Here is a 24,659-nt window from a genome sequence, read left to right as displayed (position 1 = left end):
CTGTTTTCACATGCTTCACATTTAGGATTTATATTCTCAATGGAACTATAGACAAAACAAATAGCGACAAGTGTACAACAAAGAAAGCAATAAAAATAATTTTTCATGAAATTTTTTTTTTAAATAAAACAACTATGCACTTTACATTGATGAAAAAAACAGCCATGCAAAATCCAAGGCACAGCTGTATAGTTGTTAGACAGATTGTTTCTACACACTTCCTGCACATTTTTTTTATTTTGCAGGCCAGAATCTATAATATGTCCGTATTAAAGAAGACCATACAAAATCAGACTAGACTCCAACAAGTAACTACTACAGAATTGTTACCTCATGTACAAAACAATAAAATAACTATCTTATGCTTTCCATCAGCTACACAGAGTTGTGACTAGAATGTCATAATCAGTGGGCAACTTAACTCTTTACAAAATAAAATGAAAAGCAGGCAGTGATACCTACATCCATCAAAGCCATATCTTGGGACATCAGTGCAACGAAGAAGACCGGTATCCACCAGCACTGAAAGGGTTTTTGAAAAGTCATTGTCATTTTTGAGGCTGTATGAGCCAAAATCGGTAGGTTGGAGGGCTTGAACAAATGCACCCCTCTTAACAAGATACAGTTGAGCAGTCTCTTCCAACTCTTAAAGCTCAACTCTGGGCACAAGACAAAATGTCTTGCTGGGTCTGACTGTATGTTCTCTTCAGCTCCCCTAGACCTAACAATCATTTAACTATTGTAGTAATGGAGGCCCTACTGCAAGAGCTTTAAAGATGGACTTGGGACTGGCTAAAAATAATTAATTTTGCCACCGTTCCTCCTCACCATACTATTTGAAGAATATGCTGCTTGTTTTTCTAGGGAAAGATCTTTTACAGAGTATCACCTATCTTAACCTGCAATGCTGCAACAGCTGACCTGTTGCGGCAAATGTGTTTGGGTTATGTTGATGGGAGGAGTGGCAACACAACAAGCGAGAAATGTGGCTTCTGGGAAATGATTATGACAAGCAGGACCAGCAAGGAGGGATACACCCTGGATTAACTAAATAATATTCTGAAAGATCATTCCATAGAAAAAAAAGAACAGTAAATTCTTCATCTGCTGGGATGGAGGCCTTTTTCTTAGATCACCTAGATTTTACAATTTAATAACCATGTATAAAAGAATTAAGAAATGACGGAGCTCTATTAGGTACAAACCAGCATAGATAAGGATGGACTAGTGAAAACATGTAAGATTGTAGTAAAAATGATACTTGTGACTCCCTGACAATTTCCTATAACAATCACATATATCATACTGAACCACCCATTTCAATCCAAGGTCCCATTTTCAGCAAACGACTGCATCAGCTCGATGTGTAGAATTATGATTTTAAAGCTCAGCTCTTTATTTACTGTTATAGACAATACGGCCAGGAAAAAAAGATGATAGCATAAAGCCAGGTAATTAGATATCAGTGGACTGACAGACGTTAAGGTCTTGAATATCAGCATCATTTATCTGTTCTATATTGTCACATAAAAGGAAGCAGAAGGAGAGCCACTATTTTGTAAATCAACAGTAATCATTTAGCATTTAAAATGTATTAGAACTTATGGGAAATGTGTTATTTGTAGTGCTTAGCTTACCTTACGGGCACTTCTGCCGAGTTCTTCACCATAATTTGTACCCAGGATTTCAAAGTGGATATTTGGATTATCACCAAGTTCGTCAAATTCCAAAATTCCGGTCAGTCCATTTATTGTCCCCTGTCAAAAGAAAAAACAGATGCCCGAGTATCAGTAAAAATCCGAGAGGTTTTTTAATTCTTCCAATCTATGCTAAATCTAAAAAAAAAATGTCAGCTCTGTAGTTACTACATCTAACATGCTTTTGTTAACCCCATTCACACCTATGCAAATTAGATGTGCGTTTCCCCGCATCTAATTCGCATAGTAGGAGAATGTGACTGGCTCCCTATGGAGAAGGTTCACATATCTCCGGGGCGGCTGCAGAGCGCACTGCAGAAAAAAACGCGTGCGTCTTTGGTTCCGTTTCAGGGCTGAATTCAGGCATAGAATCAGCCCTGATTCGTCCCTGAAATGGGGAACAGGGACGCACAGCACTCCTGTGCGTTCCGCAGCGTGTTATAGTGTGAACCCGGGCTTAAAAATATTGAAGCAAAAAAAAGAACCTGCATGTAGTAAAAATCTTTTACATTGCTTTTTTAATTTTATAAATGTATTAATGTTGTGTGTTAAATGTGAGACCAGGTAAGTACAGAACATATGTGCATACACTGCTTTCAGGGCAACAATGCATATCAAAAGCACGTGTTTGTTAGCTATAAGATTTATTCAGAAAGTTTTCTTTTAAATAATTAACATGATAATGTGACACTCACTGCATAAAAAAAATAAAATGATAAATACATCAACTACTCAAAGTGACACAACCAGTGCAAATACCGCAATGTGCAAAAAATAATAAATCCAATGTGCAAAATAGCAAATGTTAAAATGGCAATATTCAATGTGCAAATAACACTCAGTGAATTGAATGTGCAAAAAAAAATAAAAAATAATCCAAAGAAATATGCAAATCAGCAAACTAATGAGAAAAACAAATAATTCAATTAAATTAGTGAATCCACAACATGCAAGTAACAATTCATCGCAAGTAAAGTGCAAAGGTTCCAATATCTAGAGAAGCTTCGCCATCCACTGTGTATGACAATACAAATTAAAATATATGAAAAAATATATCAAAATAAAAAATATATATCAAAAAAAGTGTTAATAATTATTCCAAAAATGTACAATTTAATCAAAATATATCACACTGTATACACTTTATCTATGATGAACTATATTTGCACACTGTGGATTCTCTAAAATATTTGGACACATACTTGTACTTTATTATGGGACTATTAATTGTATATTTTTCAAATTAACTATATTTTGAGGCTGTACCCCTGCTGTGCTCAGTATGTCAGCACAGCACAGGAATTTGGGTACATCCCCAGGAGGAAGTCAGGATAGCACAGGGATGGTGGGAGCCCCTCATAATAAGCATAATGAGTCATCGACGCGAAGAACGACTGATCCAGAAATTCGTAAACAAAAGTTCGTATTTCGTACAAAATTCAGACGCATGGCATTTCATATTTCAGATCCTCCCGAACGTACAAATCTAGGGATATTCGTACGAATTTGAAATTCGTACGAAACTAATCGCACATGTCTACTGTGTACCTAACTCCCTGTTTAAGCTGGCAAAACAGTGCCTCTACTGTACTTAAAACCCAGCCATTGTTGCCAGCCTTCCTACTGGACTACAGATATCTGGCTATTCCCAATCTTCTGTGTCTACTGCAGAAGGATGCATACATTTATTTATTTCCAACAAAAAAATTGCTAGCCTTTCCGATACAGAATATATAGGGAAAGGAATATTTTTGGAAACTTATTTTTTGGGGGTGTGTCTAGGTTATTAGGAACTGAACTCACTACAACTTGCCCTGCAAGATTTTTTTTAAGGCTGGTGATTATTTTATAGGATATACAAAGAACTTTTTCTCACTACAGGAACAAAGTAAAATACAAAAATAATGCTGGGACATGCTCTAGAGGGGGAGATGTAGGTTTGAGGTTAAATGTGGATAAGGCTTTTGACATACCCTCCACACAGTAGATATACATTGTTTAATGAAAAGCTTCAATTTTTAAGAAATGTTGATGTTGTAGGACATCTGTTAGCTAGATAGCTAGATGTTTCTGTATACTGAATTTGTATCAAGTTTGTACTTTATCTTATTAGGCATAAATGAGAATGAGAGCTTCACTTCAGCATTCATTTGGCCAATAATGTAAATATATTCCATGTAAATTTTCTAAGAAAAATGTTCTTGGCAATTGAACCTGTTTGCCTTTCCAGTTTTAATCTAGGTAATAAATATTTAGACTATGTTGCTCAATCAATGAAAACATTATCTGGATTTGTATAAATATGGTAAATGATATGCGCATTAGTACAAGCAAATACTGGAAGCCAAAATTAAATTTTTTCCACTTTGGGGCAGAATTAAAATCATGATTTAAATGCTTGTGCCTCATGCTATAAGAAGTGTTAGCAAATACAAATGCAGAGTAAAAGTGATAACTGAAAGGCATTTATTCCATTTAAGATATATTGTTTCATTTAAAGTGGCCATTAAATGAACATATTAAACAGTCTTCTGCATGAATAGAAGATGCTGCATTATTATTAATGTAAATTTAATGTGTTTAACTTATGGGGCAACTGCATTTAAATTAAGTAAGGGACAATTACTGGAAATGTACATTAGTTTAGTGTGTAGGTTAAAGCCCAACTGAGGTCACAGACATAGATATACAGTCTGAAAGACATTAAAGAAACAAGTTTGTATAGTCTTCTTTCTACTTTCCTCTTACAGGGTGTCTAACTATAACTGTGAGGAGCAAAAGGAATCACAGCTATTGTACTTGGTGATCAGCACTCAGTAACAGAACTGATACACTGCATAATTCCATCTGCAGTACAGGTCTATCCACAAGTTAATCAGAGCATCGGACATTGTTGAGACTGTTCCAGGCCTCCCTTCAGCCACTTGTAAAGTGGTCTGGAGGAATGTTTCTTCAAAGAGACTTACCAACAGGCACAAAGATCTGGCATGGATAGCAATCCAAGGGGGGTTGCCACTCAGGACATTCATGCATGCCAGAAACCTGTGCAGATACAGACACTGCCCCTTTTGCATCATCCAGGAGGAAACTGCTCTGCATGTTTTCTGGGAGTGTCCCTTTGCACAGGACCTGTTGAGGGCTTTGGAACCTGACCTCAAAGACTTTGTTCCACAGACTGCTATAACACACTTTGGTGTGTTAAATGGACTCTTTTGTGGGACTCATTCACAAGAGGACATTGATAGTGCCTGGCGGGTGCTGTGTTGCTTTAAGGACGCTGTTTGGTGTGCCAGAAAGCGCCTCATCCACCAGAGGGAGAGGATGTCCATCGAGGACTGCTGCAGACTGACTCACAGTCTGCTCAGAGACTATCACCTGATGGACAACAAGGAGGAAGAGGAGGTCTGAAGATTTCCCCTCCCACCACTATGTACCCTTTTTGGCAGTTCAATAAAGCTTCGGGCCTGTGAACTCTTTTCCCCCTCCCCTCCCCACCTTCTCCAACCCCCCCCCCCCCACCACACCTGTTGCTCATTGAAATGTCATTTTGATTTTGACTTTGACTAAGACTGTATGACTTGACATGTATTTGGTAATGGTTTTTGGTAATGCTTTCAGGGTAATGCGGTGTCATGCATAATGTGATGTTTCGGGGTATTATTACTCTGCACAACACATCAGGCATCATACCGCAGGATGAATGTAATTTATTTGTATGTTTGGAACTGTATTGTTATGTAGTGTATTTTATGCGCTGCGTCGCAGTACAGTGGGGAATGTACCCTGTTAAAAGTATTTTGTTTTTTGTATATTTTCTTGCAAAATAAAGTATACATTTTCAATCAAAAAATAAATAAAACAGGTCTGTGAAAGGAAAGTTGTGATGAAAGGTGTGGCTATTATTCAGCTATATTGCACAGAACACTGGAGTGTAAGAGCAAGAAGAAGTATTTTTACTAAGAAAAAAGGGATATTTTAAAGTATATGGTAATCCTCACCTTGCAAAATAACCCATTCAGAAATGAAAGGCAAAAAGTGTGTGTGTGAACATAGATTTATATAGATATATCTATATCTATCTATCTATCTATCTATCTATCTATCTATCTATCTATCTATCTATCTATCTATCTATCTATTTATATATATATATATATATATATATATATATATATATATATATATATATATATATATATATATATGTGTATACACACACACTATATTACCAAAAGTATTGGGGTGCCTGCCTTTACACGCACATGAACTTTAATGGCATCCTAGTCTTAGTCCATAGGGGTTCAATATTGAGTTGGCACACCCTTTGCAGCTATAACAGCTTCAAATCTTCTGGGAAGGCTGTCCACAAGGTTTAGGAGTATGTCTATGGGAATGTTTGACCATTCTTCCAGAAGCACATTTCTGAGGTCAGGCACTGATGTGGACGAGAAGGCCTGGCTCGCAGTGTCCGCGCTAATTCCTCCCAAAAGTGTTCTATCAGGTTGAGGTCAAGACAGTCAAGTTCCTCCACCCCAAACTCACTCATCCATGTGATTATGGACCTTGTTTGTACACTGGTGCGCAGTCCTATTGGAACAGGAAGGGACCATCCCCAAACTGTTACAAAAACTGTTATCCAAAATGGTTTGGTATGTTGACACCTTAAGAGTTCCCTTCACTGGAACTAGGGGACCAATCCCAACTGCCACCAAATTATTTGGACCATGGATGAGCGAGTTTGGCCTCAACCTGATAGAACACCTTTGGGATGAAATCGAGCAGAGACTACGTGCCAGACCTTCTTGTACAAATCAGTGGCAGACCCCACAAATGCACTTCTGGAAGAATGGTCAAACATTCCTATAGAAGCACTTCTAAACCTTCTAAACCTAAGACTGGGGTGGCAATAAAGTTCATGTGCATGTAAAGGCAGGAATCCTAAAACTTTTGGTAATGTATATATGTGTATATATATATATATATATATATATATATATATATATATATATATATATATATATATATATATATATATATATATCAAAATATATATACACTTTTGGTAATATAGTATACAGTATATATATATATATATATATATATATCAAAATATATATACACTTTTGGTAATATAGTATACAGTATATATATATATATATATATATATATATATATATATATATATATATATATATATATATACACCCTGGAGATAACAAATTGAGAACAATTTATGAACACTTGATTTTTTCAGAAATAATGTAATCTTCATTGCTCAACATTTGATGGCATTTTTGTTGTGGCTATATCATGCTAAAATAACAATGTTTTTCAAAATAACTGAGGCACTTCAACAAAAAAACAAGAACTTTATTTTGGAGAAAACACAATGATCATTAGAGAACAGCAATGACTGTAGCACAGAGAAAGTTTACAACTAAAATTTCTGAAGGTTACAACAATCAACAATTAGGAGGAAGTGTATAGTCCCTTGCTTTGAATGACTTCAGCACATCTGTGGCCACAGGACATCACTTGTCTCACACACTGCTCTGGTGTGATTTTGTTCTACTCTTCTTACAGTCTCTTCCACAATTTGGTGATTGTAGTGGGTTTCTTGAACATAACTTTGTCACCAAGGATTTTCCAGAGGTTTTTTTGTTGGGTTTAAAAAAGGGCTCTGGGCTGGCCATTTCATTATTTCAATGTTTTCAGCTTCATGGAACTGCTTTACCCGTTTTGCTATATGACAGGGGGCATTGCCATGCATGAAAATTGCTGGCTGATTGAGTGATGCATGCAGGCAAGGAATCGCATGATGCTGAAGAAGTTTCTGATAAACATTTGCATTCACTCTGTAGCTATATAAGAGGCCCAACTCCTGCTGCAGAAAAAATCCCCCAAAGCATGACGCTTCCCCCGCCACCTTTCACTGACTTCTTTACATACTTTGGGTTCAGTCTTTTCTCAGTTTGATGATGAAAATAATGTTTCCCATTGGACCCAAATAAATTAAACTTGCTTTTATCACTAAAGTAAACTTTCGACCAGTTTTCCTCTGTCCACACGACATGCTCCTCAGCAAAGGTTAGTCTAGCCTATTGATTCTCTCAGCTAACAAGAGGTTTGGTCACTGGAGAGTGGGCTTTCAGTCCAAATTCTCTAACATGGCGAAACACTGCATGATGAGACAGATCCTTGTTCTGTTCATCGCTGAACTGGCGAGCAATCGCAGCTGCAGTGTTGAACCGATTGCCCATTGAGATTCTCCGCAATATCCTGTTTTCTCTTGCATTTGTCTTTCATGGATGACCAGGCTTGTTGGGGGACTTGAATTAGTTTGTGACATTGAAAAGATGCAATATTCTAGAAATCACAGATTTAGAATGACAAACTTGCTATGGCTGAAAGGGTCATCCCTTTGGCTTTTATCTGGACAACCTGCTCCCAGAGGGTTTCAGTCACTTTAGAATGCCTAACCTTCATGCAAAGTCAGTGAAAACTGTAAAGTTAGGCTGCCAGTTAAATAGGGTTTGTCAGATAATTAAAGAAATTAGCACAAGGTGCCAGATTAACACCAATAACTGAGAGGTATCTGAAAGTGTTCTCTAATTTTGATCAACATTCTTTTTCAAATCTCATTGAAGTTCTATATTATGTGCTTCCAAATATATGTAACTCATGAAAAATGCTTAACAAAACTGCTCTTTTACCCCTGATTACAGAATATCAAATAGGACTAAGCAGTAACCTTGCAATTTAGAAAATTGTAGGTTGTTCTCTAATTTTGATCTCCAGTGTGTGTGTGTGTGTGTGTGTGTGTGTATATATATATATATATTTATATATATATATATATATATATATATATATATATATATATATATATATATATATAATTACATATCATTATAAATAATTATAAATAAATTATAAATTATAAATAATTTTTCTTTTTTATAAGTAATCACATAACCTTTATCCATAGCTGCATAATACGTTTGCACAGCTAATGATGGAGAAACAGCAGGACACCGATCTTCCCAGTGAATAGCTGTGCAATGTTGGTGTGTCAGAGCAAGTCTGGTTATTGATGGGCAAATTATTCACCTAGCACAACCATAAAACTGACCATACTGGGGTCAATATGTTCTGTTGCCTAGCATGGTTAGTTTCAAATATGAAAGCAGGGGCACTGACAGAAACACAAAGAAAGCAATGCACAGACAACAGGATACTATTTAACACAAGTACAGCCACATATCAGGAATATGAAATGGTGGGCTAATATATTCTTTAACCACTTGCCAGCCATTGTGCCGATATACGCCAGCACAGTGGCAGAGGTGGGAAAATTGGCCTACCTGTACATCGCCTTTAATTGTCGAGGCAAGCGGGCGCGTGCGACTGTGCCCGTTGGACCTGCGAACTCGATGTCCACTGGTGCCACACAATCATGTCATGGAGCCGCAGTGCAGGCAGATGTAAACAAGGCATTTCCCCGAACTGCCTAGTGATATGACAGGGATCTACTACTCCCTGTTATTAGGAGTACTGATCGCTGTCATGTCAGTGGTAACCCACCCACCCACAGTTATAATCACTCACTAGGACACATTTAACCCCTTGATCCTCCCTAGTGTTTAACCCCTCCAGTGCCTGTGTAATTTACACAGTAATCAATGGATTTTTATAGCACTGATCACTGTATAAATGACAATCGACCCAAAATAGTGTCAAAAGTGTCAGATGTGTCTGCCATAATGCCGCAGTCATGATAAAAATTACAGATCGCTGCCATTACTAATAATTTTTTTTTTTTATAAAAATGCCATAAAACTATCCCCTATTTTGTAGACGCTCTAACTTTTGCGCATACCAATCAATATACGGCTATTTTTTTAACCAAAAATATGTAGAAGAATATATATCAGCCTAGACTGAGGAAAAAAATAGTTATTTATATATTTTTGGGGATATTTATTATAGCAAAAAGTAAAAAATATAGCTTTTTTTCAAAATTGTCACTCTTTTTTTGCTTATAGTGCAAAAATAAAAACGGCAGCTGTGATCAAATACCACAAAAGAAAGCTCTATTTGTGGGGAAAAAAGGACGTTCATTTTGTTTTGGTGTAATGTCCCATGGCCACGCAATTGTCAGGTTAAATCAACGCAGTGCCGAATCGCAAAAAGTGCTCTGGTCAGGAAGGGGGTAAAGTCTTCTGGGGCTGAAGTGGTTAAAGTATCTCTACATTTGCAAATCATATCAGACTTGGGTGCAGAATGATAAATAGATTTTTAACCTCCTAGGCAGTATGATTATGTCTGATTTTTGTGTCTCAAAGCGGTATAATTGTTTTGCATAGTAATTTGGTGTTTTATATTGTAGGCCTGTAATTCTTAGCAATAACACACTTAAATCTGTCCAAACAAGAGTCTAGAAGATATCCCGGGTATAAAAAAGTTTGAAACACAAAATAATAAATTATAATATAATAAATAACTATAAATAATTATACAAAATAATAATAATAAAATTAATTTCCCCACGAATCACTTTCACTCAATTGTGCAAGTGTTCCAATTTACTATCGCTGTTTTCTAGCTGGCCTCAAACCACTTTTGACATATAAGGACACTTTTTGGTTGACATGGACAATCTCAGGTTTCAAGGCAGAAAGAACAGTATATATAATATAAAATTGCATGCAGGGCACTGGACAAACCACTAGGGACAAAAGATATGTGAAATGATTTCATACAGTAATGTAATCTGTAAGATTACAGTGTACTGTATGTGTTATATATGTGTTGCGACGCTCGCAGGGAATGGGGCCCGGCACACAGAGGCATCGGGCAGAGGACGGAGCTCACAGAAACAGCAGGGGGACATTGCAGAATCCTGGGGATAAGGTAAGTACACTGCACCAGGATCCTGCAATATGGCTCGGGGGTTACCACTAATGGCAATGACATTTACCACCGAGCCACACTCGGGAAAACCACCAGGGAGGTTAAGATGTTGGACTTCAGTTGGGCTTTTTACTTTACTCCATGTTTACAGTCTTTCAATCCACTACATTCTTGTTTTGAGCAACTTCTGTGTCCATTTAGCTGGCTATCACAACCATAGAAGTCTACCACTAAATCATTAATGTTTGGTAATGTCCACCGGTCCCATGGCATTTAAATCAAGCACATTTCAAAGAAGTAGAGCATTGTATACACTATGTGCTATAGTATCACTATGAGGAACTTGGTGGTCAGTATGCTTTCAAATGAAAGCTCATCCTTAACTTTATCCTATTCATTATTCACTTTTGAACTAGCATTCAAACATCCATACATTTTTAAGTTCTGCATAGAGTGTAGAATAGTTACATTCAATCTCATGTTGCAATTGCTGTAAGCATAGCCATTTGGGGGCTACAATTTCTTGTTTCAGAGATAGTCATTAGGTTACTGTAAAATGCACAACCTACTTCAAATCTTTGGAGGACATGGAGGTTTATTTACGAAAGGCAAATCCACTTTGCACTGCAAGTGCACTTGGACATGCAGTCACTGTAGATCTGAAGGGGGCATACAAAGCATTTTTGCTTGTACATGATTGGATGATAAAATCAGTAGAGCTTCCCCTCATTTCAGATCTTCCCCTCAGATCTACAGGGACTGCACTTCCAAGTGCATTTGTAGTGCAAAGTGGATTGGCTTTTAGTAAATCAACCCCATAGTCTATACTGTATATTTCTTTGGAAAATCCACAGGACTGTGGGGATAGTACAACAGCCTCCTTAGTCGATCCTTTGACTAGAATTTACAATGTATACGAAGAATACAATGCAGAAGAAGGAAAGGGCAAGCTCAGCTCATTGCAATGTCAAGTTTTTGACCTGGACAAATCTTTCAACATGGATGCAAAATGTGGATAGAGTACTGCTTTTTTCGTGAAAATCCTGATATTTTTACAATATTGTTCATTCATTTTTCTAAGGGAATACATTTTTTTATATTAAAGTGGGATAGTGTTTTAACGTTTTGTATCACAGTTGTTGGGATATTGTATTAATCTGATCTGAGAGGGATATGTGTTGAGCCCTTCCAAAAAAAAAAAATATATATATTAAGTTGTTCCCTAAAGAAAGCATTTTGTTAAGGTTTTTACAGTATATTTTGACAGTGAACAACTCTTTAAAAGCTTTGACTAAAAAAATGATAAATTGATCTGCAGTAGTGAAAGGCCTTGTATAGAATGAAGTCCAATTCAGCATGGCATGGAGACCTACTGTATATCTTAAACTATATTGGCTAGCTTTACTGACCTTCTTAATCAAAATGTGTCAGAAGAAATATAGATACAGACAACATCTTACTCCGCATAGCATTGTTTATTAGATTTTGTCTTTGAACAGACAGTGATGCTTCACTATGGTTTATTGTACAGGAATTAAATTGTGCAGGGTATGGGAGATGGTATTCAGATTCCTGGCTATTGTTATGAATGTGCCTTTTTTTTCTTACCCTGGTAAACTTATCAAAAAACTTTAATCAAAACAATACATTTAAAATATGTCCCAAAATTTTAGTTCAACTTGCTGCTCTGTAGCCAAACACATTTCAGTTTTCCTCTCTATAAATACTTTTCCACTGCATGTTCCAATCAAATTTGTGGCTATGCAGCAACAGAGACAGCTCTTTTGGGAAAGTGGTTAAACACATATTTGTGTGCAACAGGTAGCGACTGTTTAGTCTACTTGCTCCCTGATTTACAGCAATTAAAGAGGAGATTCATTAGAAATAAAGCATTACTGGATGTACTCATTACCAACAATACAGACCTGATCACAGATATGGAAATATGGGGCAATTTAGGTAACAGCGATCACAGGTCAATTGGCTTCAGTATAAATCACACAAATAGGAAACATAAGGGGGATACAAAGATACTGAATTTGAAATAAGCCAACTTCCCTAAATTACGAACCTTGCTAGAAAGCATAAATTGGGATAAAATCTTAGGAACAAAGAACACGAAGGAGAGATGGGTTTGCTTTAAGAGCATATTAAATAAGGGCATCAGCCAATGCATCCCATTGGGTAATACATTTAAAAGAGTGAACAAAAGTCCTGGATGGCTTAACTCAAATGTAAAAATGCATATAAAAGCAAAGGAGAAGGCCTTCAAAAAATATGAGGTTGAGGGATCATCATCAGCATTCTGACTTTATAAAGAATGCAACAAGAAATGTAAGGGTGCAATAAAGACAGCTAAGATAGAACATGAAAGACACATAATCACACACATAGGTTGGACTTGATGGTCTTGTGTCTTTTTTCAACTTCACCAACTATGTAACTACTAATAAAGACATGACTAAAAGTACATTGAGAACTGAAAATAGAAACAGGCCAGACAATGAGGGAAGTTCCATGTTTGTGTTATAATAACCTATTTCAATAGAACCAATTGTGAAAAAAAAGAAAATGAGGTAAGTTCCAAAGACATATTTACCTATGCTATTTAAAAAAATGTTCAGCTGAAGTATTAAAATCAAACAATTAACAATGGTTTTCATATGATCCCTGATTATCCTTAAATTTGGCTCAACGCATGTCAGCTTTGGGCTAAGTTTTAGTGATTCTTATTCGTTTTTTGACTAAAGCAACAATTTTAATTTTACAATCTACAGCATACCGCTTGTTTTTTTGTAGTTTCTAAAGAACCTAAAGATACAAATTGATATAACAGAAAATGCCTGTTGAATGCCATTTTGAGGCATTTATTGATTTCCACTCTCAATTTAGCATTTTAGTTGCTTGAAGCTAAAAAAAAAAGTATACAGCAAATTGCTAGGAAATATTCAATTCATTGTATTATTATTATTTATTTTTTGTTTAAATCAATATTGCCCTTTGTATAGCCAGATTTGTGTGTACATTGTTTAGTGATATGTTTAGAAATATAGTTAATTGAACTATTAGTTTTTCTTTTTTACAAAACATTAGCCCATAAAACAATATCCTTTAGTGTCATTATATGATCATAGATGGTATATGACAAAAACTATGCATTGGGCATTCTGAATATTATACAAAACATACCATTAGCCATTGCACCGAGTGCAAAATTATCACTGAAAATGTGTTGGATGTTTTATTACAAAAGCTGGCTTAGGCTCCTTTCACTCGACTTGTATGACTTGTCCTAGACTTGGGACTGCAAATTCATTCACCATGATTTCCAATGACAACCATTCATATTAGTATACTTCAAGTTGTGCCGACTTTAAAGTGGTCCCTGACTTTGATGCAAGTTACACAGGCATTTCCTGAAATCGTGGCAAAAATCACTTCAAAATCATGGTAGTGTGAAAGGGGCCTAAGTCAATACACTACAACGAAAAAAGTGGCAAATGCAAGATTCAGTATCCATAGCAACCTAATTTGAGTTCTTGTACAGAGTTGACATAAGACAGGTGAGTTCTGATTGGTTGCATTTAGCATTTACTAGTTCATACTGAAGAAAATCCCCCCCCCCCCCCGCCCCCTTTTGGAATTTTTAAAAGCAGCAAAAGGTGATGTGTTAACATGTAAAAGTCAAACACTTTAAAATAGTTTTTAGCTTACATATGGTTTCCTTTCTACTATATATATAGATATAATGATGATAAGTCGGATAGGTTTATATATAAACAGGTAATTAGTTGATTTGTAGCTGAAACATGTTAATTTAATATACTTGTCAGGTAACAATATTTTCTCGGCAGGAAAATTTTATATATAAAAGGAGCAATAACGAAGGAAGTTTGAAGTTAAACAGTATATTTGTTGGATACATGATTTATAAATACAAACCTGAAATAAAATAAAATGTATAGATAATATTAGGAAAAACCTACCAAAAAATAACAATAACTAATAGTCAATGATGTACTTATCGGTCCATCTTGAATACAACTAGCCTAGGGCAGCACTAGGACTGCAGTCCCTACATACTTTGCACATTAGCACTATACAGGATTCCTGCAAATCTGCAGAGTGGTTTGCCCATGGTCGTGCAGGTACAGCTGCATAGCAGTGCTGTGTCAGTGCCTTTGCATACAGTAAATGCACTGGGTGAGCTGAGAAAAGGTCTTCTAGCTGCATCTTGGCACAAAAGCATCATATGACACAGTGCAGAAAAAGCACGGGAGGACTCCTCCTTGTTCCACAATAGTGCATGCTCTTCCCCAGGGTGAAGACAAGTTACTTCTGTGTCGACACATGTTAGCAATGCACAGCATTGTAGTGGTTAGCACTCTCACCTAGCAGTAAAAAGGGTCGCTGTTTCAAATCCCAACCACGACACTACCTGCCTGGAGTTTGCATGTTCTCCCTGTGTCTGCGTGGGTTTCCTCCAGGTACTCCGGTTTCCTCCCACACTCCAAAGACATGCAGGTGGGTTAATTGGCTTCTGTCCAAAATTGGCCCTAGTATATGAATGGGGACCTTGGATTGTGGGCTCCAAGAGCGTAGGGACTGATGTGAGTGTGCAATGTACAGGGATAGGGACAACTGTAGACACTCACTCAGGATGGACTGGTGTATTTATTCAACCTTGCTAACTATGTAACTATATCTCTTTAAATTTTACCAGTATGTACTGTCTGACCTTTCAACTGTGGTCAGCATAATGGCTAATAATGCAAGCCTCTGACTATAAAAGAGTGAATTCACATTAGTAGTTTGTCAGTGGGTTGGAGTAGTTTATGGACTTGGGAAAAATGATGAGCTAAATGTATGTGTATTTGGTTCAGGATGTGTTTGTCCAATGTTACTAAAGTTTGGGTGCCAAACCTGAACCTCAATGAAGTCAATAATAGCCAAATATAGCAAAATATTAGACATCTGTAAAAATCTATACCAGACCTGAACAACTTTGTCCTGGGAATCTTGACTGACAGCTGAGTGGGCCTAGCTGGGATGTATCCTTGGTTGTACACTGGTGGCCACTGGCTCCCTAACAACCAGGTGTTAGAAATACTGTTGATAAATGTTTCACTTACCACTGCAGCTAGAGGTTTCAGCTTGACTGAACCTCCAAATAAACTAATTTCAGTACGAACATGAGTTCAGACTTAACCGGCAGCTCATCCCAATTACGACAGGCTTAGTTTGTGTAGGGAGTGTTATTTGCTCAAATGCCTGAATAAAGATTTAGGTAATTAAACACAAGGAGCACTATTGGGTAGACACCCTGTTTGATCCCTGACACAATGGTAAATTGGCTGATCTGCTGAAACCATGCTATGTTCATGGCTCTGCAGTCCAAAATGCTGTGCAGGTAGCAGCATTTTGGGTTGCAGAGTAGTCTGAGCAGGTCTTAAGTTTACCAATGGCTAAAAACAGCTCGCTGCTGATGCTATAGACTGAAGTTTTAATTGTCAACTGCCCCACCACAAAAAAATAGATGTTATCAGTGACTGCCAATTCTTCTGAATTATTTCAATGCTCCAGCACGGTGCCACATAGTGATGAATGAACAAAGCAAAATTTTGCTTGCTGGACATTTTAAGAACACTCAGTGAATCCACAGACCCTGAATATAGCTCTTGAATACTAATTAAGAATGTTTTTAAAGCCATTTTTTACATTTGTTGGTACAAAATGGCATGGATAGTTGGGCACTGCCATGTAGGACTGTTCAGTGGAGAGGGAGTTTTAATGTGGCTTAAAGTGCAACATTAGAAATGCATGACTCCTTTAAATGCCATGCTTTGGGGATGTCAAAGGGTCTAAAATGCTAAAATACAATTTTTGTTTTTTTGGGGGGGCAAATCTGTTTTTTGTGATTTATTTTTTTTGCTTGGGTCCTACTTTAAAATCTATACCAAACCCTCTGCAAGAATAAGCATTTGGTATGCATATTTTTATAGGGCACATTACACCTTTTTTGTTTCTTTTTTAGGGTCCCTCCCTACAATCCAAACCAGTCCCTCATCTAGGATAAAGGTCTAATATGAATGTTGAGGGGAATCAAGACCACTTGTTTACAAACAGAACACAGTGCCAAGGAAATATTCATATTCAAGTAAATGATCTTTTTTTTTATTTGTGAATTTCACTTTTCTTTTAGTACATCATATAGTTGTGTTTATTTCATGTGCAGGTTTAAGGCATCCCCCAAGTATACCATTTAAAAGAATTGTGTAAATCTGAGAAGTCAACTGCCAGCTGTTAAATGGAAGTAATTTGGCAGCTGTTCAGCCACCAGAAGGTTTCCATAGACCCTCGGTAGTGTGGCCCACTGGGCTTCTCTGTCCTTCCTGTAGGCCTGGGACCCTCGTGATGGGTGCCTCCAAGGAGAGGGGAGGGAGACCAGTAAACATTCACTGATCCCTCCTTGCTAGAACGAATGCGGAAATTACATCCATTATGTGATTTCTTGGCTCAGCTGTCACTTTCCCCTGCCGCTGTGGCCAGGGAATCAGCTAATGGAGCTTGATTTGCACTCCATTAGCTTAAGTGGGAGGCAGGTGAGACATCAGGGGTCTAATACACCCCTGATACCTCAGTAAAGAGAACATATCATAGAAAAATGCTATCACATGGGGGACTCTGGCAGGGCCAACTCCCCATGCCCTTTGTTTGATAAATGCTTGCCTATTAGCCTAACAAATAGAGATAATTTTGATTTTCAAGTTTTGCCTCCCATTGACTTTTGGTTGTGTTTGCTGAACATGGCCTCAACTCAAAACCAAGCAGATTCACTCATTACTGCCTAGTACTGCCTGTTTACTTGTTGGGAGCCACCATATACTGTAGGTGACTAATGATAGCTATATAATATGCCCAGGAACATGTAAAATGCATAACATTCTTTTGTTTTAATGCAGGCCTACTATATGCAAAGAAAGAATGGATTGATTTACTAAACCTGGAGAGTGCAAAATCTGGTGCAGCTTTGCATGGTAGCCAATCAGCTTCTAACTTCAGCTTGTTCAGCTTGTTGTGGATTTGGTGAATTTCATTTTATTACCAAAAATATTTGCGTGAGCTAGTGTACAGAAGCTGTGGGGTGATATAAGTGCCTGAACACTGGAGATAATTTTTCAATATGCTTGCCTACAGAAATGGATTAGATTGGTTCAATACTATTAATTGAAAAACTGAAAAATCAATCAAAGTTCCCCACAGCTGATCTTGTTCTTATTATTGATCCACCATGTCTTGTTTTTCTCTCTGTCTCCATGAGGGCTCATATCAAAATGCATCCTCTGACGACTGGTGGGGTAATGATCAATAAGGAGCAGGGAGTTTACAGAGAGCACAGATTCATAGATTAAATTAGGTAGAAGCAAGGCAATCTTTAAACTGCAACTCAGCTTTCTTTCCAGCCAGAATAAAAAGTGAGCAGCATAGTAGTGGCATCACCAAATCACACTTCAAATCTCACAAGGCAGCAGTGCCTCCACTGCAGATATACAGCTACAGTATCTCACAAAAGTGAGTACACCCCTCCCATTTTTCTTGTCTTTTCATGTGACAACACTGAAGAAATTACACTTTGCTACAATGTAAAGTAGTGAGTGTACAGCTTGAATAACACTGTACATTTGCTGTCCCCTCAAAATAACTCAACACACCGCCATTAACCACTTTAGCCCCGGAAGTTTAGGCTGCTCAATGACCAGGCCATTTTTTGCGATATGGCACTTTGTCGCTTTTACTGACAATTTCTCAGTCAAACAAAATTGACGTCCTTTTTTCCCTCACAAATACAGCTTTCTTCTGGTGGTATTTTACCACCTCTGTAGTTTTTATTTTTTGCACTATAAACAATTTTGAAAAAAAGCACAATGGGGGCTATTTACAAAGGCCCCTTTCACACTGGGGCGGTGCGGGCATCAGCGGTAAAGCGGTGCTATTTTTAGCGCCGCTTTACGATTGTTTTAGCGGCGGTTTGCGGCCACTAGCGGGGAAGTTTTAACCCCCGCTAGCGGCCGCTGCAGCGGCGCTTTGCCGGTGGTATAGCCGTGCTGCCCCATTAATTGCAATGGGTAGGAGCGGTTTAGGATCGGTGAATACACGGCTACAAAGATGCAGCTAGCAGGACTTTTTTCACCGCCCTGCCAGCACACCGCTCCAGTGTGAAAGCCCCCCGGTTTCACACTGGAGTAAAAGGGGCCGGTCTTTTTCAGGCGCTATTTTTAGCACTGTAGCACCTGAAAACCACCTCGTGTGAAAGGGCTCTAAAGGAAAATACAATTTGCACTGAAAGTGCACTTGGAAGTAAAGTCTCTGTAGATCCAAGGGGAACATGCAAGGAAAATAAATAACAGCATTTTAGCTTGCACATGATTGGATGATAAAATCAGCTTCCACTCATTTCAGATCTACTCCTTAGATTTAGAGCGACTGCTCTTCCAAGTGCACTTTCAGTGCAAAGTGGATTTGCCTTTTGTAAATAACCCCCTATATCTAAAAATAAAAAAATGTTCCTCAGTTTAGGCTGATAGGTATTCTTCTACATATTTTTGGTAAAGAAAATTGCAATAAGCGTATATTGATTGGTTTACGCAAAAGTTATAGCGTCTATAAAATAGGGGATAGATTTATGGCATTTTTATTATTACTACTATTATTTTTTACTAGTAATGGCGGTGATCTACAATTTTTATCAGAACAGCGATATTGCTGTAGACAAATTGGACACTTTTGACAAATTTTTGGACCACTGACAATTATACAGTAATCACTGCTATATAAATGCACTGAATACTGTATAAATGTCACTGGCAGGGAAGGAGTTAACACCTAGGGGGAGATTAAGGGGTTAACCGTGTTCCCTAGGTGTGTTCTAGGTGTGTAGAGGGGATGGGACTGTCTAGGAGGAGAGAGAGAGAGAGATCGGTGTTCATATTTAGTATGAACACATGATCTGTCTCTACTCCCTTGAAAGAACTGGGATTTGTGTATCTGCACACACACAGATCCCTGTTTTCACTCTGCCACGAGTGATTGCGGGTGCCCGGTGGTCATTACACCCACCGGGCAACCCGCATTGGTTGGCAAGGAGTTAATGTCTACACTGCTGGCAATAAAAGTGAGTACACCTCTAAGGGAAAATGTCCAAATTGGGGCTAAAGTGTCAATATTTTGTGTAGCCACCATTATTTTCCAGCACTGCCTTAACCCTCTTGGGCATGGAGTTCACCAAAGCTTCACAGATTGACACTTGAGTCCTCTTCCACTCCTCCATGATGACATCACAGAGCTGGTGGCTGTTAGAGACCTTGCTCTCCTCCACCTTCTGTTTCAGGCTGCCCACCAGATGCTCAATAGGGTTTAGGTCTGGAGACATGCTTGGCCAGTCCATCACCTTTACTCTCACCTTCTTTAGCAGGCAGTGGTTGACTTGGAGGTGTGTTTGGGGTCGTTATCATGTTTGAATACTGTCCTGTGGCCAAGTCTCCGAAGGGAGGGGATCATGCTCCGCTTCAGTATGTCACAGTACATGCTGACATTCATGGCACCATCAATGAACTGTAGCTCCCCAGTGCTGACAGCACTCATGCAGCCCCAGTCCATGACACTCCCACCACCATGCTTGACTGTAGGCAAGACACACTTGTCTTTGTACTTCTCACCTGGGTGACACCATCTGAACCAAATACGTTTATCTTACTCTCATCAGACGACAGGACATGGTTCCAGTAATCCATGCCCTTAGTCTGCTTGTCTTCAGCAAACTGTTTGCAGGCTTCCTTGTACATCATCTTTAGAAGAGGCAACCATTCATTTTTTAGATCCTCAGAGAGTTTTTTGCCATGAGATGCCATGTTGAACTTTCAGTGATCAGTATAAGAGAGTGAGAGCGGTAACACCAAATTTAACACACCTGCTCCCCATTCACACCTGAGACCTTGTAACACTTATGCCAAATACACACAGTCGGAAATTCCAACGGAAAAAGTCAGATTGGATTATGTTGTAGGAAAATCCGATTGTGTGTGGGCTCTATCGGACTTCTATCGAAACAAAAGTTTGAGAGCTGGATCTAAAATTTTCTGACAACAAAATCCGATTTGACTTTTTCCGATCATGTGTACAGAATTCTGACGCACAAAGTGCCACGCATGCTCAGAAAAAATTTGGAGACTAAAACTATTGGCTACTGGCCTCTACGTAGTCCCATTGTACGTTTTGTACGTCACCTCTTTCCGAATAATCAGATTTTCCAACAACTTTGTGTGACCGTGTTTATGCAAGACAAGTTTCGGCCAAAATCCGTTGGAAAAAATCTGATGGATTTTGTGGTCGGAATGCCCGACCGTGTGTATGGGGCATAAGGAGTCACATGACACCGGGGAGGGAAAATGGCTAATTGTGCCCAATTTGGACATTTTCACTTAGGGGTGTACTCACTTGTGTCGCCAGTGGTTTAGACCTTAATGGCTGTGTGTTGACTTATTTTGAGGGGACAGCAAATTTACACTGTTATGCAAGCTGTGCATGCACTACTTTACATTGTAGCAAAGTGTAATTTCTTCAGTGTTGTCACATGAAAAGGTATAATAAAATGTTTACAAAAATGTTAGGGGTGCACTCACTTTTGTAAGATACTGTATAAAGCTGTAGGCACATGGGTGCCTAGGCACAGTCACATGTGAGAACGTGCACTGATAATTACCAGGAGGAATTGAAAGCAAAAGGTAACATTTTCAGTTTCGCATATGGCAAAAAAACTTAATTTTTTTGAGTTTAGGTCCAATTTAAAGTAAACAAATGAAGCTGCCCTAGGAAGAGCTGTAGCTTAAAATGTAAAGATATAATTAAACGCTAATATCAAATTTGGTCAAAAGGCTTCATTTAATTTCACAGTCGTCTGCAAATGTCACTCACAAATAATCTAGGCCTTACATAATTATTATTTTATAAATAAAAGGAGCACTGCATTTAAAGACACAACTCTTATTAAGAGGTTATTAAATTGCAGGCCATTTATCTTGGTTTCCAAATGGAGCATATGATATGCTTGGCTGACCTGGCAAAGACAGAGATAAAGATGATCAGGAGAAAATAAAGTGAAAATCCATTTGAAATCAAAAAGAAGTCAAAGGGTGTTCTGGTTGAACTGTTCCTGATTTTTTTTAGCATTCATACCATTTGAATTTTAAGGAACATTTGTTGTTGAAAGTAATTTATGTACTTAAAATGAAATTGGTGGGCAATTAGTTAACCACTTGCCACCTGCCCTATAGCAGATACACGGCGGCAAAGTGGTTTCAAAATCCTGACCGGACGGCATATGAAGTGATCAGGATTTTGAGCCGCTGCGTGCCCCCGGGGGCTCACATTGCGGTGATCGTTGTTGCGGGGTATCAGTCTGACACCCTGCAACTACGATCTCGGTAAACAGTCTCTGACGGAGACTCTTTACCACGTGATCAGCCATGTCCAATCACGGCTGATCACAGTGTAAATAGGAAGAGCCGGTGATCGGCTTTTCCTCGCTCGCTTCTGTCAGTCGCGAGTAGAGGAGAGCCGATCGGCTGCTCCTCTGACAGGGGAGGTCTGTGCTGATCAATTATCAGCACAGCCCCCCAAGAATGCCCACACTGGACCGCCAGGGATGCCACTGGACCGCCAGGGATGCCACCAGACCACCAGGGATGATCAGGACAAGGTATGCCACCCTAGACCATCAGGGATTCCAGTCAGTGCCTGTCATGGCCGTCCTGGTGATCCGATCGCACATGGGAGATCTGCCCGCAGGATTCCTTTGCTGAGAACTTGTCGGTATCCTTGGGTGCGCGTTGGTGCGAACGGACGCACGCGGGTGCGCGTTGGTGCGAACGGGCGCACGCGGGTGCGCGATGGTGCGAACGGGCGCACGCGGGTGTGCGGGGTCACGAACTGGCGCACGGTTACTCGCGGGGGCACGCAGACTCGCCGTACGACCGCTTTGGCGCCCTAAGGGCTACTTAAGGACTCTGCCTCTGTTCCTCCTTGCTGTCCAGTCTACAGCGTGTCCGGTGATTCTGTTACCTGCTATCTGCTGCCTTGATTCCTGTTACCTGGCCTGCTCCTGACTACGTTCGTTTGCTGCCTGCCACCGACCTCTTGCCTGTCTGACTACGTCTCCGTCTCTTCCTGTGTACCGTTGTTGCCCGCCTGTTACCGACCCGGCCTGTACCCGACCCTGCTGACTACCATCTGCTGTTCCAGTCTGATCGCCAGTGCCTGCTGCCACCAGCTGACTACTATCTGCTGTTCCGGTCTGATAGCCAGTACCTGCTGCCATCTGCTGACCTCAATCTGCTGTTCCGGTCCGATTGCCAGTGCCTGCTGCCATCTACTGACTACCTTCTGCTGTCCCGGTCCGAATGCCAGTGCCTGCTGCCACATGCTGACTGCCACCTGCCATTCCAGTCTGCTACCTGTGCCTGCTGCTGTCGATCCGGATCTGCCTTACATCAGCCAGGCACTTGTGCCCTCTGAACTCTTAAATCCCTGTTCCCACCTTCAGGGGTTCTCGAGCCACAGGCTTACGAGAAGCCGCTCCCTGCATTCTGGGCTCTCCTACCAGGTACGTGACAGTGCCTCAATGGATGCCAATCAGTGCCCATAATGGATGCCAATCAGTGCCCACAATGGGCATCACTGATTGGCATGCATTATTGTTTGGCACTGATTGGCATCCATTAATACAGTATAATATAATACAATGCTGCCTATCCATGCCCATCTGTGCCGCATATCCATGCCCACCTGTACCGTCTATCCATGCCGCCCATCCATGCCAGCTACCAGTGCCAATTTGCGCCACCTATCAGTGCCCATCTGTGTCGCCCATCAGTGCCACCCATCAGTGCCGCCTATCAGTGCCACATATCAGTGCCCATCAATGCCACCTCATCAGTGCCACTTCATTGGTGCCACCTCATCAGTGCTCATCAGTGCTGCCTTCTCATTGCCCATCAGAGTAACCCCATCAGTGCCCATCAGTGAAGGAGAAAACTTAGTTATTTACAAAGTTTTGAAACTGAAACAAAAAAAACATAATTAAAAAAAAAAAAATCTGTATTTTTTATTTGTTTAGCAAAAAATAAAAACCGTAGAGGTGATCAAATGCCACCAAAATAAAGCTCTATTTATGGGGAAAAAATGATAAAAATTTCATTTGGGTACAGTGCAGCAATTGTCATTCAAAGTGCGACAGCGCTGAAAGCTCAAAATTGGTCTGGGCAGGAAGGTGTTTAAGTGCCTGGTATTGAGATGGTTAAAATCAATAAGGATGCAACCAGTTAGGCAAGAAGGCTGAATTCATTAGGGGTTGTTAGAAGCTCTAATGAAGAGTTATGCAGCATAATTAACAAAGCTTAACACTTTATTAAAAAAGGCCCAAATTTGGTAAAAAAAATATCAGCCCGAGGGGCATTATTTACTTCAATCATATGTGTCTTTTTTGCTGCTAGCTTCTTGTTTAGTTGAAATCCTTCTCCTCTGATCCCCTCTTACCCCCGCTGCCATAATCTTCTGGTGAGGTGGGGGTTAAAAGAACCAAGGAAGCTGTCACTTGTGTTCATCAAGACTGCCAACTACTGTATGTAATTTCTTCCAACCTCCTCCATTGATAAAAGCTGTACTATAGCTTCTATGAATAAAAGAGGATCTCTGAATGGAGCAGGTGGGCTTTCTTTAATCTGACTGTCCTCTATTCAAAGATTGTTTTTCATTCATAGATGCTATTATACAACTTCTGTGAACGGAGGACAGGGGTGAAAAGGGTAGGCATGGCGGGCCTTATTGATGACTGCAAAGCATAGGTCCCTTTATATTTACCCCTGCCACAGTTGAAAATTGTGGCAATGGAGGTAGGTGGGGTATCAGACTAGGAACAGCACAAGGGACACATTAGACTGATAGTCATTTCCTCCCTTCTGCTTTTTTTCCTTCCCTTCTGCAGAAGGACTCTCA

General features: G+C 39.4%; 1 protein-coding gene across 1 annotated transcript in view; it reads right to left on the bottom strand.

Annotated features, from left to right (window-relative positions):
- The window catches only part of GRID2 (glutamate ionotropic receptor delta type subunit 2), a 1,483,303-nt gene that overhangs the window by 513,927 nt on the left and 944,717 nt on the right, over window positions 1–24,659 (bottom strand). Inside the window, exon 8 of the mRNA XM_077476559.1 lies at window positions 1,638–1,757. Within this exon, the coding sequence (XP_077332685.1) occupies window positions 1,638–1,757 (120 nt within the window). The remainder of the gene's footprint in view (window positions 1–1,637; window positions 1,758–24,659) is intronic.

This window comes from Lithobates pipiens, unplaced genomic scaffold (genome assembly GCF_037356315.1).
Source record: "Lithobates pipiens isolate NorthernLeopardFrog02 unplaced genomic scaffold, aLitPip1_a1.2 Scaffold_13, whole genome shotgun sequence".
NCBI lineage: Eukaryota > Metazoa > Chordata > Amphibia > Anura > Ranidae > Lithobates > Lithobates pipiens.
This window is presented reverse-complemented; position numbering and strand designations above follow the sequence as displayed.